Genomic DNA, 19,385 nt, shown 5'->3' on the forward strand with positions numbered 1-19,385 from the left:
AAGCTGCTCAGAGTTTGCCGATACAGTGGAGCCTGCGCTGCGCAGACTCCATACTGACATGAGGACATGTGTGAAGTCGAGAGGGCTGAATCACCAGGAGGTAAGCAATTTTCCAAAAGTCCAATATGTTTAGACAGGGACAGATTTATTTTTTTAGTTTCTGAACAGCCTCAAAAGTGCATGCAGTCTCAGTATTGTATGTTGACTGATTTCACTAAGGTTTAATTCTCGTTCTCGTCCTACAGGAGTCCCACATCAGCACTCCAGTGTCACCCAGTCAACCGGTGTCCGACTGGGAGAAGCCTCTGCTGTGCCACTACACCATGGACAGACTCTTCTCCTTCTCCATCTTCACCGCGCGCGTCTTCGGCCTCGGGGACCCGGCTCACCACACAGGAGCCTCGGCTGACACATGCATGTAGAGCTGCAGGTGTTTCGGTGTCGGCTGCCTGTGGATGTACAAGCATCTTTTACCTGATCACATTGGTCAAACTAGCTACGACATTCCGTCGGATGACAACGTCTCTGTCACAGTGTTTCGACTCTAAGGAACATGTTTCTATGTATGTGCATGGAATGTATTTTCAATGGAATCATCTAATATTTATTCAAATGATATTTATTGTATTTATTTATCACTATTATTTATTGAAATGAAATTCTGTTTTTTGTACTTATCTCTATGTCCTTTTTACTGGATGCAAAATAAACTAATTTTCAGCATGATATGTGGTTTGTAAATGATGTCATAGCAATTGAATTCTCACTCCCACACTTACTGATTACGATGGAGGTGATTTCATGCCTCATTAAGGAAAAAATATTAAGTCACCACCATTGAGGAAACCCTCTTGCTGTGAGTAAATTTCCAAAACTACAACCAGCGCGCTGACACAAGAAGGAAGCTGTGCTTTCCTAAAACATTCCTGCCGCTCTACGGAGATCCACAGGTTCCTGTGGATTTCTCCCCACTCAATGCCTCTATTATGGAAGATGTCTTCACGTTGTTCCTTCAAGCTTAGATCATGCAATGTCGACATAATAGTAATTCAAAGAACAAAAGGGAAGGTGTCATTTTTCAAGGAAAAAGGGAACTTACCGTGCTGTAAGTGTAAATGTACCTTGTGTTACTCAACAAGGAAGTAAGATCTATGACTCAGTGAATTTATCCAGATCTCTTTTGGAGAGATAATGACATCCTTCCTCTTCATCTCCCGCCCATAGGAATCCTTTTTTTTTTTTTTTTTTAAGCTTAAAAACTCCAAAGTGGCTGTTTATATCCTCTAGTGGGACACCTGCTCACATGGCCACTGCTGCTGCAGCGGTAACTAAATCAAGCACACCCCAACTGGGGCAGGGGAAACTGTACAGGTGCTGAAGTCATCTGGCCCTCAAGGCATACACAGTTATGAGGTGGTGTGTTGTTGGTCTCTTTGGCTCCTGGAATGTGTCCAAGTGCTGCAGTCATTTGTTTTATTTGTGTTCGAGTTGATTCCTGCATTGATTCTTGATTTCTGTGTTCAATTTGTTGTAAAGTTTGTAAATGAGCCACAAGAATACAACCAGCTTCATGAGTTTGGCTAGTTGACCTATATCTTGCATTTAGATGTATTTCATTTTGAAGTGTGGATTGGTTAATTTTGATAACCTTTTCAGGTGCAGATCATTTGACATAATAATAATAATAAGAATAATAATAATAACAATCACTATCATAACTTTATTTATATAGCACTTATCTAAAAGCAGAGTTTACAAAGTCCTTTACAGGAAGATATAGTAACAAGAAAAAGTATAATACATTATGAGATGAAATAAGAAGCACAAGCAAGAGAAAATACACTAATAGGAGGATAAATAGGTAGATGAAATCAGGTAAAAGAAAGCATAAGAAATAACACAGGATTAAAGGAAAAATTACATGAAAGCAAGTCTGCAAACAAACTTCACATTAATGCTTTCTCTACAAATAAACTCACTACTACTTGGACATCATCCACTGAACCGTCAATAAACACATTGTGGGTTTTCTCCCTCATCCCATGTATTCATATTAGTGAACTGCCTCATCCAAATTCTGGCCTTCACACGGCTCTCGCCCCGCAGTAACCACTGCTTTGATATTCAAGAGTAAAGAGGAACTCGGTGCTTTTAACGCAACTACTTTACTTTTTCATGCAATATAATAATCATTTCATGGCCCTTTAGTCGCAGCAATCTAAGAAGCACAGTTTAATCTGCAACTGTTAAACAGATGCTTATATTTCTTTCATTCTTGGAGGTCCTCCTATGGAGTGCATGGGGACCATTACATTTCATTGTTTACATCAGCCAATCATTACACCAGAGAAAACTAGTCTGTTGTACTTGGAGATGAATTTGCTCAAACGCCATTCCAAGCACACAGCATCTTTTTGTTCTATTGAGTTCCACCATAAGTATCTGGACAGCAACACACTGTTTTGGATCCATACTGTTATTATTTTGGATATGAAATCACATAAACTGTGATGTTCAAGTGCAGATTGTTTTAATATGAGGGTATTTTCAGCCTGTGACGACCCCACCCACTCTGTAGGATACATATTCATACCTCATCCTTATGTGTTGGGTTTGGTTAATTTGGATTAAACGTCTTTTGCATTTTGATTCTGTGTATGGTCTCCCACTTTGTTGCTAACCTTGAGCCAGGTTGTAACAATTTTGTTACAACCTGACGTTTAATCCAAATTAACCAAACCCAACACATAAGGATGAGGTATGAATATGTATATATATGGGCATTGCATGTAATGTGTGGATGAGTTAGAATATAGTGTGGGGGTGTTGAATGGAATAAAAGTAAAATAACAGAAGGAACCACGGGGGGGTTGGTTGGACGAGCACCAGCGGGCCGAGTGGTAGAGAGAGACAGACTGCCAGGTAGACCAGCCCTTTATAGCCTGGCAGCTCCAGCCCAGGTGCTACCAACTAAAGGAAACGACCCACTCAGCATATCAGGCATAACAGCAAGACAGGCCTACAGAGTGGGTGGGGTCGTCACAAGCCACACTGGGTGAACAGTTGAAGAACTTGTACATGATCACCCCCCTTTTCAATGCCAGAGGTTTTCTGATACACAAAAGTTATACTCAATAAAGTCACTTATTATATCAAAGTGTTTTTAATGTGCACTCTGCAATCTGTAAACATCACTGGATGTGTTATTGTCAGATTCTCTCTTCAGTTCTTTTGCATTTCAGGTTCAGATGATTTAACTGTGCATATAAAAATACACTAAGGCAGTGTTAGGTCATCATAAACCATTTTTTAACCATCGTGTGCCATCAAGATCAAGGATGTGGCAGTTAAGTTTATCTTTAGACACTGACAAAAATCTTTGTGACGTTAATTTATAGTACATCATAGTAAGTATCAACTGATGTATATGAAGATATATGAAGAGTCATTCGGGGGGGGGGGGGGGGGGGGGGGGCATAAATTAACACTTCTGAAAATGTAATTGATTTTGGTTTATATTGGTGGCTGTTTGTTTTAGGATGATCATAGTTTACTCACAATTTAATTTATCACTACATCACTGGTCACGATAGCTCTAGGGGAGACCGGGGGCAACTGTAACAAGGGGCAATTGTAACATCTCAAATTGCACCAATCAGAAACGAGACAGAACCATGAAACTCATTATGCACATGGTCTGCGATGATCCCTCTCTGCCTGCCAAAGGACAAACTGATGTCTCATACTTGTCAAAGTTTTCTGCCAAGACTAATTTTTGAGGTATGAAAGTATTTTTTTTCATCTACAGTATTTTCCTCATACTGTCTTAACCTTTAATGCCTATGAATTTAAATCTGTCTAGTTTTGATGACCATTCTGCTGTCTAACATTTGATATCTTTGTCAAATGTTAGCATCGTTGTTTCTAGCCAGCAGGGTAGCTTGTGACATGGGTGGTACAGTTGGGGGCAATTGTAACGCTGTGTTACAATTGACCCCGACACCATCAAAATGGTGTCCGGCTTAGTAATGACATCAAAATAGATGATTTTTTTTTCTAATAATTTAAGAAAAGTATTTTGTGTTCAGTTTAAATGTCTATGTGTACTTTATTTCTTATATATTTTGTGACATAGTCCAGTGGTTAAAGCTTTTGCCTCTCAATCTGGGGACCAGGGTTCAATTCCTGCCAAGAGCCAATTTCTCATGCTTTCAAAATCTTCAATGTCTATGAATCAGAAGTTGTCTTAACTTTAAATACTGCCATATTGCCATATACCATATTAAACTGGAATTAATTGTTGAATGGAGATAAAATTGGTTTAACTATATTTAAATGTTGATGAGGGGAAACCCTGTTTTTTTTTGTGATGCTGTTTCTCTTGCTTATTCATTAGAAATTGTTTCTATATTTGTATAATTATATGATTAATTATACTGTTTTAATTAAACTGGAATTAATTGTTCAATGGATATTAAATTGTTTTAACTATATCTATATTCTTGGGAGTTTATTGTGGTCCTTGGTATTTATATGAAGGTATTACATGTGTTGTTACAATCGCCCCTGCATGTGGGGGCAGATGTAACATTTGACTTCTAGTGTTTCAATCAATATTGTGACTCTAACATTGCTTGTAAAAAAATTGATGACTGTTAATAAGTAGAACACAGATACAAGTTACTGTACCTACATAAAAATTCATCCAAATAGTTGAAGAGGTTTTTGAGTAATGACATCAAAACCAAAAATTGTTACAGTTGCCCCCGGTCTCCCCTACTTTCTACTCATTTCTCTACAGAGTTCAATGGGAAAATTACAATCCATTTACATGCAAAATGATCCGTGTGTGTATGGGCGTGAGGCGGGGGTGGACGGAGGGGGTGGAAGCCCTTTTTTTTTTGCAGAAGAAGATAGGACAGAGGAGACTGTGGGGTTTGACCATGGAAATCTACTACTTGACAGAGATCTCAGATGTAGTCGAGAGGAACCAACCCAAACCTAACGAAGGCGTGGTTAAAAAAAAACAAGGAATTTCCTGGTGAGCTGCTACAACACAGGAAGGTAAAGTTTTCTGCGTTGAAATGGAAAGTTTATTAACTATGAATCGCTGTAGGGACCAACCTACTTACACCGATTCGCATGTTTCAATGGAAGTAGCCTTCTCTGTAGAAACTTAGGTCTGCTAACGTTACATCACGATTGAAATGAAATAGATAGCTAGCATGTGAACCTGCGGGTAGCAACTTAAACGTTAGCTTGTGAGCGTAACACTAATCGCTTGTAAGCCGAAGTTGACAAGTTTAGGCACTTTAACGACGAACGACTACACAAAGGTCTTCATAGAATATGTTCACATTTCACTTTTTTAATATTAAAGTTACTGCATTATTCCCATTTGCTCTTACGCCAACAGTGAATGTTGCAGCGTAGTGATGTTGTAGTGTTGACTTGTAAGAGGTAGCGCATGTTTTGTGACCCAGAGTGATTTACTCGGGCGGCGTCACTGCCCCAGAGTTGTTGATTAAAAAGGGAAACGCGGAAATAATAAAGCCTTTTTTAAGAAGATATTTGACTTAATGGCATTTGAAACATATGGCACCCTTATATGTGCAGGTGATCTAAATATACTATTGAACGGAGGTACGGATGGATATCCACCGGAATGGTACAAATCGATGAGGGAATCATTGCTCCCACTACTTAAGACCTGTTTCAATCACACCATGACGGAAGGGACCCTCCCCCCTTCTTGGAGGGAGGCCTTTATTTCTGTAATACCAAAAGAGGGCAAAGACAAGTTGGACTGTAAATCATATAGGCCAATAAGTGTCTTGAATACAGATTATAAATTGTATGCATCTATTCTGACTAAGAGGATGGAAAAGGTGATGCCACTCTTGATAGACGAGGATCAAACTGGGTTTATTACCATATCCAGTACCTTGGGGTCTATTTACCGAAAGACATGTCCTCCCTGTATGCCATAAATTATAATCGGATTAAGAAAAAAATATGTAACGATATGGACAGGTGGGCCTTGCTTCCCCTCGATATAGGCAGTAGAGTAAGATCAATAAAGATGAATATCCTTCCCAAATTACTGTACCTATTCACAGCCCTGCCAGTGGAGGTCCCTTTTAGACAGTTTAGGGAATGGGATAAACACATTTCTAGGTTTATATGGAACAAAAAGAGACCTCGAGTAAAATACTCAACCCTGCAGCTGCCGAGGGAGAGGGGAGGTATGGCATTACCATGTTTGAGGGATTATTATTTATCTGCTCAGTTGAGATCACTAGTACTTTGGTGTAACTCAACCTATGAAGCTAAATGGAAAGACATAGAATTGTCCTGGATGGATACACCAATTCAGTCGGTTCTGGGTTGTCTCGACGGGGTGAAAGAAATATTTCAATTACAGAACCAATGTGTCGGTCTTTCTATTAAGATATGGCTAGAGGTGGTTAAGCGATTCCAGCTTCATAGAGAGGTAAAAGTACTAAGTTGGCCAGCCTACAATCCACACTTCACACCAGCAGTGTACGATAATAGATACAGGCAATGGACCCAACATGGCATTACTGCTCTCTGTAGAATTATATCAAATGGGGAACTTGATAGTTTTCAGAACCTATGCCAGTTATTTGAACTCAATAGACAGGATTTTTTTAGGTATTTACAGGTCCGCCACTTTTTTCTGAAGGAGATCAAAGGGCCCAATCCGGAAATTTTTTCGAAAATGATTCAGATTTTCATAGAGGCTTATAAGGGTGAAAATAACAGAAGGGTTATAGGCAAACTATACACTGCTATCACCTCAATGAACAAAAATTCAATTGACTATGTCAGACAGCGTTGGGAAAGGGACGTGAGGCTGGAAATACCTGAGGAGGTTACATGCCTGGGAAACTCAGTGCTCCGTCACTAACTCACTGACCTGGAGGGATTTTAGTTGGAAGAGCCTGATTCGGTTTTTTATAACACCAAAGCAGAAATCCAAATTCACTGGGTCCCAGCACCCTTGCTGGAGGGAGTGTGGATCAATGCAAGTGGACCATGCCCACATATTTTGGCTGTGTCCACGCATTCAATCTTTTTGGGAAGATGTGGGACGTTTAATGTCTAGGATTCTGGGTCTTAACCTCGATGTGTCTTTTTTCTCTCTGTACCTTGGAGTTATGCCTGAAGGCATATGTAAAAGTGATGCCTACCTCCTGAAAATTCTCTTGGTTGCATGTAAAAAAGCTGTCACCAAATGTTGGCTTCAGAGAGATCCCCCTACTGTGGACCTTTTTACAGGAATTGTCATCATATACGCTCCATGGAAAAGATGACTTACACCCTTCCTCTACAGAAAGACAGAAAAATATTGGAGGAAATGGGACTGCTACTCACAGGAAATGGATACTGATTAGGTTTTTTTTTTTTTTTTATTAATTCATTTATTTATTCACTTTCTTTTTCCCTTTCGACACAATGGAATATGTTGATCACAATACTATATGCATGCCAGTGGATGAATCAAATGACTAAGTGATTTCCCCTTCATGCCTATGAACCTCAGAAACTCCAGTGAAAACATGGGGAGGTTTTGTCTTTTCCTGGAGAGTGGGATATTGGTGCAGCAGACTTAAGATGCCTGCTAATATCTTCTCAAAGAGGTTGTATGCCTACTGTCACATGGGGTTAAAAGCCTATGCGAGCCTTTTGAAACGACAAGTGGCTCATGTTTCAGCATCCCCAAATGTTAAGGTTTGTTTCTGTTTTCCCTCCAGATGAATGTGGGCGTAGCTCACAGCGAGGTGAACCCCAACACACGGGTGATGAACAGCAGAGGGATATGGCTCACCTACCTGCTGCTGACCGTTGTGCTGCACATCGTCCTGCTCAGCATTCCCTTCTTCACTGTGCCTCTTGTCTGGACCCTCACTAATGTCATCCACAACCTGGTCAGTAGAAGTGTTGTACAAACCCCAGCTGTAGCGCTGAATAAGAGTTTAACAAGTGCCAGAGATAGTTGGTTAAGTGGTTAAATTGATATGTCACTTTGGTAGAGCATCATTTCCTTCCCACTGCCCTCTCACAAAAGAAAAACAGAACTATTTAGGATCATTAGACTGCTGAGTCCCTTAAGGAAATGATAGAAATGCATTGCGCATTTACAATATTATTCCACAGATTACAGTATTATTACACAGACAAATTAGATGGCATTTCTCCTGTCTCCTGTGGCTAATAGTTGCTGTATGTGGTTGGTCCTCCACAGGTGATGTACTTGTTCCTACACACAGTGAAGGGAACTCCTTTTGAGACGCCAGACCAAGGTAAAGCTCGTCTGCTCACACACTGGGAACAGATGGACTACGGCATCCAATTCACAGCTTCTCGCAAGTTCCTCACCATCTCACCCATCGTTCTGTAAGTATGTTTGCTGCTTACAGTGAAGACTATTCAGCAGGGTCAGGACTGTGGGCTATAGTGGGTCTTTTTTGATGTGGACTCATCCAGGCTGTTGATTAAATTCAGGCCTCTTTTTTTAAACCGTTTTTGCATAATTTCAGCCCAAGGCCTAAGCCAGTTCGTCTCCCAAATGCATGTGAGCATACTTTCAAGTTTGTGATTCGCCACCTCCAACAGATTCGTAATCCCTTCTTTGATATCCTCTACCAGTCTCTATATGCAGCCTCTCGTGATTTTTGCTGTGGGATTGATTGTACCTTGCAGTATTGGACTGCTGAGTGAAATGCATAGATGATAATATGATTGACCAGTTGTCCAGACACTAGGCCATGTAGCAGTTCTTGCAAATCCCTCACCATGCAAATCTTCCTGTCATCATGTCTCTAGATAAAGAGAGTCATTGAATCCACAGAGTTATGTTTTACTCTATGAGGAAATTAGTTCAGACAGTTGGCACACTGAAGGCTTACGTAAGGATGAAGGGAGGAGTAGCATGTTGCGCTGCCTTAGGACACGCACATAATTCAAATGCTTTACCACAGCGCTTGAGTGTAGAAACCACTCTACAGCTGGTTTGGTCATGAATAATGTAATGTGATAGCTTCAGTGATGTGCATGCAGTTTGAATGTTTTTATTGCAGTTCATTGCAAATAAAAAAATCCATCCTGAGCCCTTTCAAATTAAAGTCTGCATTGTAGATGATCCAGATAGAACACAAACATGAAACATTTGAGGGTTTCATGACTAAATATTAACTTAACACGACTTCTATTTATTCATTTAGATCTTCTGTCCTAATACTTAAAGTCGCCAGTAAAATCAGAGACTTACCACATCAACTGACGCAATCCTAAAACTGTATCACGCAGGCCAAAAAACGCTGCAAATTAAAATCTTACATTGAGTGTTTGCTCTACATGTACTGTATTACTTCATGTTAGAAACACAGGCAGATGAGACCAATTCTGTCTCGCTCTCCTTCCATACAATGCTTCCGCTTTTGTCTTTATATTGATGAGGCTCCGTGTTTCTTCTGTGCATTTTGATTTTGAAGCTATGTTACAAATGCCAATCCTAGACAGTACTGTTGCTAAATCTCCACCGTTTCCCTCTCCCTCTCCAGGTATATTCTTGCCAGTTTCTACACAAAATATGATCCCACTCATTTCCTAATCAACACAAGCTCCCTCCTTAGCGTCCTCCTCCCAAAGTTGCCTCAGTTCCACGGAGTACGGATATTTGGGATCAACAAGTACTGACACAGCCGAACGCTGGATGTAAAGCAACACTGGATTTTAGCATTCTGTTTCAATGAACTGCACATCTTAGGTCTAGCGGGTCGAGGAGAGGCGATTCGATGTGTCTTAACTGTACAGACTGTGTGATGGAGGAATATATGAAGATTGCACAGTTCATGCTGCCTCTTGTGGCCTGAGAGAAAAAAAACCCAGAATGCACTGCTGCTCTGATATGTGTTTATGAAGGTTCTGAACTGTTTTACTTCCTTTTTCTTTACTGACATTCCTGATGTATGTTTGCAAGTGGTCAGACTCTTGACTGACTCTCTCTCTCTCTCTCTCTCTGTCTCTCTCTCTCTCTCTCTCTCTCTCTCTCTCTCTCTCTCTCTCTCTCTCAAATGAGACTGTAAATGTTGTTTTCTAGAAAGAGCAAAGTACTTCTTTAAAATTAGATTTATTTCATGGATTACTTTCAGATCGACAAAACTGCAATTTGAAAATAGCATCACCCTCTGTCTCAGCTTTTCTGATCCAAGCTGAACTTGCTGTGAGTCTTTAAAACTGTGAGTTTGTGGTTTGTGCCATGACATGAGTTCATTGTGTTCATTGTGGCGGTGCTGGCTGCTCAGCAGATGAAGCATTATCATGTTCTGTGTGATGCCTGCAAGTTTCCATTTTCTGTCATATTTATCTCCCAATTTTGGGGTTTCCTGTCAAACCTGCTGAAGATTTACATGCAGTGTGCATTCATGTGCCTACAATAAATATTGCAATCCCCCTATTGCTTTACTACGCAAAATAATGTAGTATATAATTAGATTTTACGGTTGAGATATGTTTTTTCCACGATAAATTGAGTTATGGAAGAGATACGGTGTGAATGCATGGTTATGTGGTCATCTTTATTTAGTAAGTGAAAGACGGAGAAATCCTTTCAGTGGAGGTTTGTACGAATTAACTGATGAAATGTGGGCCAGTCTGTGAGCTGTGGGGAACTCCAGGCACTTTACATGAAGCCTCTATGGGGGGTCATTGCAATGTTTTGTGATATGCTCATAGATCCAAGGGATTCCCCCCTTCCGCATGTGTTCTGCTCATGTTTGCATTGCAGTGAGGTGTCCCTGCTGGTGACGTGTGTCTGGGGGAAATAGCACATAGGAAATGCAGCAACATGTCAATTTGACTATGCTGTTAAACATGCCAATCCGTGTATCTGGGAAGCACATGCAAATAATCCCAGTTGTGTCAGCTGTTTGAAACCTGCCGTGTAATGGATAGGGGCTCGCCTCCACCATGTATGGAGTGAAAACATTTGCAGCACTGTTTCAGAGTGTTTCCTGCCCTCGAATACTGCCTAGATAAAACAAGATTAATGTCGAGAGGCCAGTGGTGGGAAGGGGGGGACAGGTAGACTAAATGTCAGAATGTCCCCAAGACATCAGATATGACTTAACCGAAACTAGAGAGAGATGAGAGTAGGGAAAAATGGTGAATACAAACCAAACGCCTATATTGAAAGACACCTGATTTAAGATAATCGAACGATATCTATCTTGAGTAGGAAATTAGGTCATCCACATATAGTTTTCCCCAGTTCTGCTTCCACTTTTCATGCATTTCTGTGAATTCAGTTGACCTTAATCACGTGAACCCAGCATTATATACTGTATATATGTATATGTACATATATATATGTAAGAGCAAAGACGTGTGAACACGTTTCATTGTACAGGATTGTCAGTTTGAGTGTGGCACATACAGTTGAAGGGTATGCTAGGCATTAGTTACTATTGATTTCAACTTTTGAAGCATAAACTGACCGTCTCGTCTATAGTGAGATGTTCAGTGATAATGTCTCAATGGAAGGGTGTGGACTGCAGATATGAGAAAGGTCAGAAATTTCTAGTCTGTCACAGATGGTAGAATTCCCTGACATTTCATAGAATCTAACGATCTAACCTCATTTACAGGAATTTAAGGACATAACAGTGGGCCAAAAGGCAGGAAAACCAAGAAAAATCACTCATTGGGCCAGGACTTTTCAAAGTAAAGTGCACTTTCACTTAGAATTCTAGGTAATTGACTGAAGCAGACAGGGAAAACAAAAGGCATCATTCATCAGGCTGGCTTCCACAGTGACATTTCCCAAATACCCACACTCAGACAATTTACTGGGGCATTCAAAATCAAGCAGAAGTGCTGTGCTCACCAGGGTTGGGGCCATTCATTAATTAAATTGAGAATGCATGGTAAGTTCCTGGAATTGGAATGACAGGAAACAGAATTGAATTCCATTAAATTCCATGAAATTCAACTTCTAATAGAGTTTGTCTTGACTTGCTAAACATAATCAAACATTATGAATCAAGACAGTTCCAACAAATCAAATACATTCAAGCATGATGTATGTATTACGATTACATGTTCTGCATTAAATGTCACCTGAAAGGTACCATTAACATTTAATGACATTCAGTGTTGATAATATATAACACTATGTGTAATCTCAGATGTGGTAAGAAAAAAAACATGGAATTTCACAGAAGTTGACCGACTTAAATTCACCTTCCTGAAATTCCAATTCAGTTCCAATTATGTTTCCTGTAGGTTAGGGTTAGTCCAAATCCAATTCCTCAGTTGAATTGGGTTTATTGAGTTGAGTTCATTGAGTTCATTCATGAATTGACCTCAACCCTGGTGCTCAAACTGTGATACAATTCAGCCCTCTGCTGTTTGTAAAGTGGAAGTTCAACAGCTTCACATACTGTATATAACCTGCTTCCTACCTAATCCACTTGTTCATGTATACAGTGTGCTAATGACTAGATGCAACTAGCAACAGTGAAAGACAAAATATCTTCAATTATTCTTTGCAAATACTAGAAAAGGCATGAAGAAATTATATTCAAATAAAGGCCAATTCACTCATCGTTCCAAAGGTAAACTCTTTTGCAGTTTCTCAATGCTTTGCATAAATAACAAAAAACATCTGGACATAAAATTTACTTCCCTATAGTCCCAATCAACTTTAAACAAAGATGATATTATTCATGCATGTCATAGAATTTAAATTGAATATTTTTATTCAAATTATTTTGGGACAAACAAAACCAGTCACTGGAATACTGAACATTACCAAACTTTCTCTCCACAAGTTGGTTTCTCCCAGCCTTTGTCACACTGATATAATCTCTGATGCTCCAGTTCAGGTGAGAAAAGTGACTACAATGATGTACATGTAATTTGAATTTTTTTATTGCAGTTCAGTGTAAATTAAAAAGTTCTTTTGAGCCCAAAGATTGTAAACAGAATATTTTGAAAACTAAGATGTAAAAACTTTACTGGGCTATGACTTCAGACAGAAGTGCCAAGCTGTAACATCTCATTCAAACACAAACTACCAGGAAACATCATACAGTAAAAGTTCAATTCCCCGCACCTCCACACAGTCTCTGTCACAGCTGCATCTCAAGCTAAAAACTGTATCTGTAACCTCAGAGTTCTGCCAGAAGCATTTGATACCAAAAAACATCTGATCAGAGGTCTGGCTTTAGTGCACATTTCTGAAAACTACATTACATTGCTGCGTAGAGTGCCAAACAAATCTGAGCATTCTGCCTGCGACTGTCACACAATGTTATTGTGGAACGCCAAAGACACACGGCGGCTCCCACGACTGATGAAGTGACGATCAAAGTTTTCTCAGCCCCCACAGTAATCACTCAATGTCAGTCTGGGCGGCTGGACGGAAGCCACGGAGCGTCGTTCTCCAACCACCTTTCTGCAAGACGATAACTGTCCTGTCCGTTTTTACACATTTCCACCACTGTAGAATGGCTCACTCTCCGTACGCGACGGGCTTCATGTCGTCTTCGTCTTCTTCGTCAGTGGCAAAAAATTCGTCCTCAAAGAAGGATCCTCCGAAACCATATTCCTGAGCGTGGACAGACACCTCGTTTGGCATCAAGTGGGGTGAACCCTCCACGAAATCTGCAAACCTGTGGACCACAGCAACAGTATCAGCAACAAGTTTTAAACAACACTTCAAAATGCAGAACAGCTCCATCTAGTGATATACAACCATGTCCTGATATTTAACTGTACACTACAACCACTGTTCTCGACATTTGGCCATGCCATAATAAAAGATATCAACCGTTTATGAGCATGACGTTAGTGTGCATATACAACTTATTTTGTACACATTCATATTGTTGATCCCTCTAGTGGTTCAAATCCGGCTTTGGCATTTCGATGTGATTATGTACTTTCTGTACAGGGCTGCATTGTTTTTGATGCCGTCAGAAATATAACTGGAGACCGGAGCGTGGGAGCAACACATAACAAGTCTAGTTGTAAGTAGGGCTGGTAAATATGGACAAAGTCATCACGAGAATTGTAAATTAATTAAATTAATTCAGTATTGATGTATAATGATATCTGCCAACATATGCAAAATCACATGTTGAATAATCCAAATGATGTTCATTGCATTGAATTGCATGACAATATAATGTATGATAAAAACTAATTTTCAAATACAATTCCCTAATTTGTTCCAGATTGAATTTTGTGAGATTTTATTTAGCATTTGCTTTTATCATTAACTTAGACAACAGAATTGTGTATCACAATAACTCAATATCATTACAATATGAATCTATTGAAAGACTGAATTACCGCTCAGCCCTAAATGTAACTGTATATGTAAATCACCAGTGTCTTTATACTATTGTGAACCGCTGCTGGCATGAGGCAAAATCCAAATGACATCAGTGTTACACTTTAATTACATGAATGAACTCAGGTTATTCTGATAGATTAGCACCTTTTCGGGGACTGAAGCCTGGACACGGCCTTCCACGGGCTGAACTCGGGGCTGGCACAGTACTTCCGCAGCTCCTCCAGGGCTCGCCGCGTCTCCTCCTCCGCCTGCTTCTGATACTCCTCCTCAGTCAGCAGTCGACGGGGCTCCGGCTTCCAGCGAACAGATCGTCTGATCTTCCTGCACAACAGACCAATAGCTCAATTAAGTCTGTATTGTAAAAATTGCATAGGACCACAGGCACTAAAGGGAGAATATACCACTACACAGACTTTAAAATATTACCGCTATGAGTTTCAGCAATTCAAGCTATTTTTCTACTTGCTTAACTCTTCTACAAAATGTGCAATATGCTCCATTAAGAATGAAATGGAGGCTGATTTTGTAGAGTTTTAGATTTTAGCTGACATTACCAAATAGTGTTGTGTGGCATCACAGACTAGAGTCTTAACTTTCTTGTTTCTAGTTTTGGGAGAGTCTTGTTCATGTACACAGATACTGCCCAAGATAATAGGAATACCATATGAACCGTTTTAGGGTGGATTTTCACTTTAATAAAGCATTGTACTACATCTACTGATAGTGGTTTAAACACTTACCGCCACACAGTAAGTGCCAGGGAAACTGGGTACTCCAAATTCTTGGAGAAGAAAGCTGCCAGGATGATGGCAAATGCCACTTGCTGGATCTGAATCCCTGAATAAATCAGCAGCAGGCCAAACAGCTGCAGTGTCCATGACAGGATGTTGATGCTCCTCTGTTCCACCAGAGGACCGTGACGGTAACACACAGCAAAACTGACGAAGCCCACCACTGCTACATAACCTGCGAAACACATAGAAAAACACAAATATGGACTTTAAGTACATTTTTAAAAAAACAACAAAATAAGCTTGTGCACAGCTACTCAAAGTAAAGCCCACAGGCTGCATTTGTGGGGCAAAATTACTTTCAGCCCTCGTAAAAGTTCCAGACTGATGATATTCTATTTGATCTGTTTGATGCCATGTTGGTACATTTGTGGAGTGATTTGTGACAACTTGATTCTTACAAATCATATTAACCAGACCTAAGAGGTTCAATTTCTAATCCAATCACATTTTTCTGGCCTGCAGCCCAACATCCATCTTTATATCATATTTTGGCCATTCATGTTCGGGCGCACCTAGTGCAATGGTTTCCCATGCATGCTGGCTGGGTACATAAAGAGGGCTTCATAGACACATTGTGTATTGTAGATTCAAGCATGCATAGTTGGCTATGTACATGTATTCAAAATAGAAAGAAAGGATGCTCCTGTTGTGTGTCTTGGGGTTGTGGACAAGAGATTATTGACCCGTGTGGCGAAGTTTAACAAAATTTTAAGTTGTCAAACTTCGCCACACAGGCACCTCCAGGCACTTGTCTGGAGGTGCAAAACACAGCACAATTATAGGTTCACTGGAAGGCAAATAAGCCATTTACTAACCAAGCCAGGAGCAGTGAACAGATCCTGAATTATTACAGTCTTGGTTTGGTCTGTTATGTCTAACTCCAAGTCACTAAGCTGTGTGTATGTTGTGTTCATTAAGAGTCTGTACCAAAAGCCAGGTGCCAGTGTTCCCTCATAATCATCTGCAGGTTCCTGAAGACAAGCTGGATGGCGTAAACAGAGAACGACCAGCCACCAATTAACAACACATAGAAAGGGCTTTTCTGCGGGAAGAGGACACATATAGCATAGAAAGATTAAATATGAGATCAAGGTGATTGAACCTATGTTATACGTTATAATATGTAGGGACACTAGCTGTTGGGAAATGAGCGGAAGTCTCCTGTTCTTACCTTTGGCAGAAAGCGTGCCAGAATGAAAATGAGGATGATGAGAGAGGCAATCATGCCTGTGCTCATGCCAGCAGAGTAGTAGAACAGTTGACTCCTTTTTGCCAGGGAAAAATAAACAGTCAATAACAGCATTATCCCATTAAATCATAATACAGGGAAACTTTGAACATAAGAATAAATTACCTGCTGAGCGAGTCTGCAAAGACAAACAACAACACTCCACTGAGGAATACCATAAACAGGTAGATATCAAACTCTGGAAGGAAAAAGAGACATCACAGTGTTAGACGTGGAATATCTGTCAACAACCAGCAACCGACACACACAAAAAAAACGTGTTTGTTTTCTTTGGTGTTTTTCTCTACTTACTGCGACTGGGCTTCACAGTGAACTGAGTTTTGTCGTCAGCGGGGTCGATCTTGAAGCACGTCTTCTTGGTGAATAGGCCGATGCTGATAGTGGTTTCATTGTACTGCTCACGTATGAAGCCCTGGATCAGGCTCCAGAAACTGAAGCGCTCCAGCTCCTGCAGCCTCTCCTCATCTTCCGCAATTTCCACCTTGAGCTGTTTTGAACTCCACACTCTGACCTATCAATAATCCTTGATCATTATTGACCTGAACCATACTTCACAACAGAGTTTAATATAATATAGTGTTAAAAACAACTGAGTTTGGCTATATGGCAGTGTTGGAATAAAGTGTCATTGGACATACTGGACAAAAAAACTACCGATGGCATATTCCCTGAAAGATTCAACTCAAAGGCTCCAAAATTTTAGACCACAGACCCACATTTGATAAGATTTGGCCCAAGAAACACAGTCTAGGAAAAATGTTTTTGTTAGATTCAATAGAGATAACAACAGTAAAGACACAGAAACCTGTGACGAAAACAGTAGTCCTTAAACACGCTCTCATTGTGCTGATACAATTGAACTATTCCTCATTTGGTTGGGGACCCCTGTAACCCCCAGAAGGACCCCTGCTGTGGGTTTCTGGACAGGAACCACTGATCTACCTGAATTCGTGTCCAGATTTGCCTCCAGCCAGGCACAACAGAGTTGATGTAGCAGAAGTGTTTGGACCCTGACTCTGCATATTCCTTCCCATCCTGCAGATTGATGACTTGCTTGGAACCTGGGTGTGACAGGCGAGACATGGACATGCATCTGGTATCAAGACTGTAATATCACGCAATACTGTAGAGGCTGTCTATTTACTGGAGAAACGAACCGAAATGGCATTTACTGCAGCTATTTTAACGTTATGTTAGTAACTAGGAGCCAAACTGTTAGCATAACTGACCTGGGACATACTGTTAGAAAGCACCTCGGGCCACACTGGGGTCCTTTCACTTTACAACTTAATGCACACGTTGCTCTGGCCATAACATAACAAGTTACTCGCAGCGGTTGAATAATTTCTAAAGACAGCCTTGATAAATTATGTCTCATACAAAGAAAGAAAGCGTATCTGGGTTATGAGGACGCAGAAAGCAGTACTACGACTATCTTAACGTTATCTCCATATTCAAAACTGCAGCAAATATCTAAGTTGAGCCAAACATTATTAGCTAACGTGAGTTAGCCTAATGATACTGTAACTGACTTGTTTAAAATACGTCTCATATAAATTCATATCATCGTTATTGCAGCATGACGTTGCATCTTACCCGTGGCTTGGCATGAGGGTTGAAGTAAACAAAAAAGCAATACCAGCGAAACCGTTAACTTTGTACTTTCAGCAATGAAGCCGCTTATCATTTTCATGCATCCCGCCATGATGATAGCACCTGGTCCCGCCCCTAACGTTTCGTCCCGCCTTTCCTCCCTCGCCTGCTGAGTTGATTTGCAGACTATCCAGCCAATCACGAGACCACATGGGATGCCGTCACCGTCGGTGTACGTTCAATATCACTAAAAGGTTGTCAAACGTTTTAAAATACTTACTTGGTAGCGCCCCTAGCGTTCAGTACTCTTCAATGAAGTGTAGAAACTTTTTGACATGGGTCCAAAAATGGCAGGATGGTGCATGAGATGTGATTGGACACTGATGATTGTTTGATTGTTGATTATTGAGAAATGTAACAAGTAGGCATCAAGTTTGTTTGTTGCAGGTTATAGCTTTGTTCCAGCTCTTACCTCTTAATAAGCAAGTTATTTCAAAATCACTCAAAATATAATTATGTTGCATCAAAATAGACCAAACACAAATAGATGGAATATCTTGTTACTCTTTGGATCCAATTCGTAGGGCCAAAATTAATTCTGGGGGTCTCCATATTTGGTCTGCAGACCCTAAATTTTGCAGCCATGCTGTAGAGGGTGAAGCTCAAACTAAAACAATTCTGTCACAGTGATTTTCAGCAGCTAACATTTCAAGAAGGTGATACACTGCAGTTCGATGACCAAACCTGCTGTGACTGAAATAAAACTCTGAACTGCTGTCTTAAGTGTCACACACCCACGTATTGACTCATTCTCATGCAGTCTGAATGACATGGACAATGGCTCATTTCATCGAAATAGCACTCAGCTCTTACCTCATTTCCTCCCTTTCAAACAGTCCCCTGACTTATAGGCCTACATACTTACTCCGGCCATAGGTTGAACTACATGAAAAGGCCTTTCTGCCTTGTTGTGACTGTTGGCCCATGGCTTGCAGAAGGTAAAATCTTTTAAACATCTGAGGAAAGGTCTGCACCAGTAATGTAGTCAAAGGTAGGCTACTATTTAGATTATACAGGCATACAAAGTAACCTACCCACCTCCTTAACTGGGTCTTTCTGCCAAATACATGGGCCTATATTATAAAATGGAGGAGGCAAAGTATACTCAGCAGCCAAGGCTATACTCACCACCACATCCCCTCCACCGCTGACCAAACTAGGCTAATGCAAATCTTATATCCAAAGGTAAAAAGGTAGCACACACACAGATCTTCAGGACAAGGCCGAAACGTTAGCATGTTTGTTGACATGGCCAGAATAAATTGGTGAAATTGAGATTAGTCAACTTTGTCCTGAAGATCTG

General features: G+C 40.4%; 2 protein-coding genes across 2 annotated transcripts; one reads left to right on the forward strand and one right to left on the reverse strand.

Annotated features, from left to right (window-relative positions):
* The first annotated feature begins 4,925 nt into the window (after positions 1-4,925).
* ormdl2 (ORMDL sphingolipid biosynthesis regulator 2) lies at positions 4,926-10,533 on the forward strand. Its single transcript, XM_071921423.2, has 4 exons — positions 4,926-5,064; positions 7,779-7,952; positions 8,270-8,421; positions 9,588-10,533. Exons 2-4 carry the CDS (start codon positions 7,779-7,781, stop codon positions 9,721-9,723), a joined length of 462 nt encoding a protein of 153 aa, XP_071777524.1. The 5' UTR covers positions 4,926-5,064; the 3' UTR covers positions 9,724-10,533.
* Positions 10,534-12,966: 2,433 nt separating this feature from the next.
* Positions 12,967-18,146, reverse strand: nemp1 (nuclear envelope integral membrane protein 1). Its single transcript, XM_071921389.2, has 9 exons — positions 18,026-18,146; positions 17,372-17,490; positions 16,721-16,940; positions 16,535-16,607; positions 16,352-16,445; positions 16,108-16,222; positions 15,127-15,352; positions 14,531-14,707; positions 12,967-13,700 (listed from the first exon to the last, which is right to left on the reverse strand). Exons 1-9 carry the CDS (start codon positions 18,132-18,134, stop codon positions 13,541-13,543), a joined length of 1,293 nt encoding a protein of 430 aa, XP_071777490.2. The 5' UTR covers positions 18,135-18,146; the 3' UTR covers positions 12,967-13,540.
* Positions 18,147-19,385: the final 1,239 nt, after the last annotated feature.

This window comes from Centroberyx gerrardi, chromosome 14, assembly GCF_048128805.1.
Source record: "Centroberyx gerrardi isolate f3 chromosome 14, fCenGer3.hap1.cur.20231027, whole genome shotgun sequence".
NCBI classification, from domain to species: Eukaryota; Metazoa; Chordata; class Actinopteri; order Beryciformes; family Berycidae; genus Centroberyx; species Centroberyx gerrardi.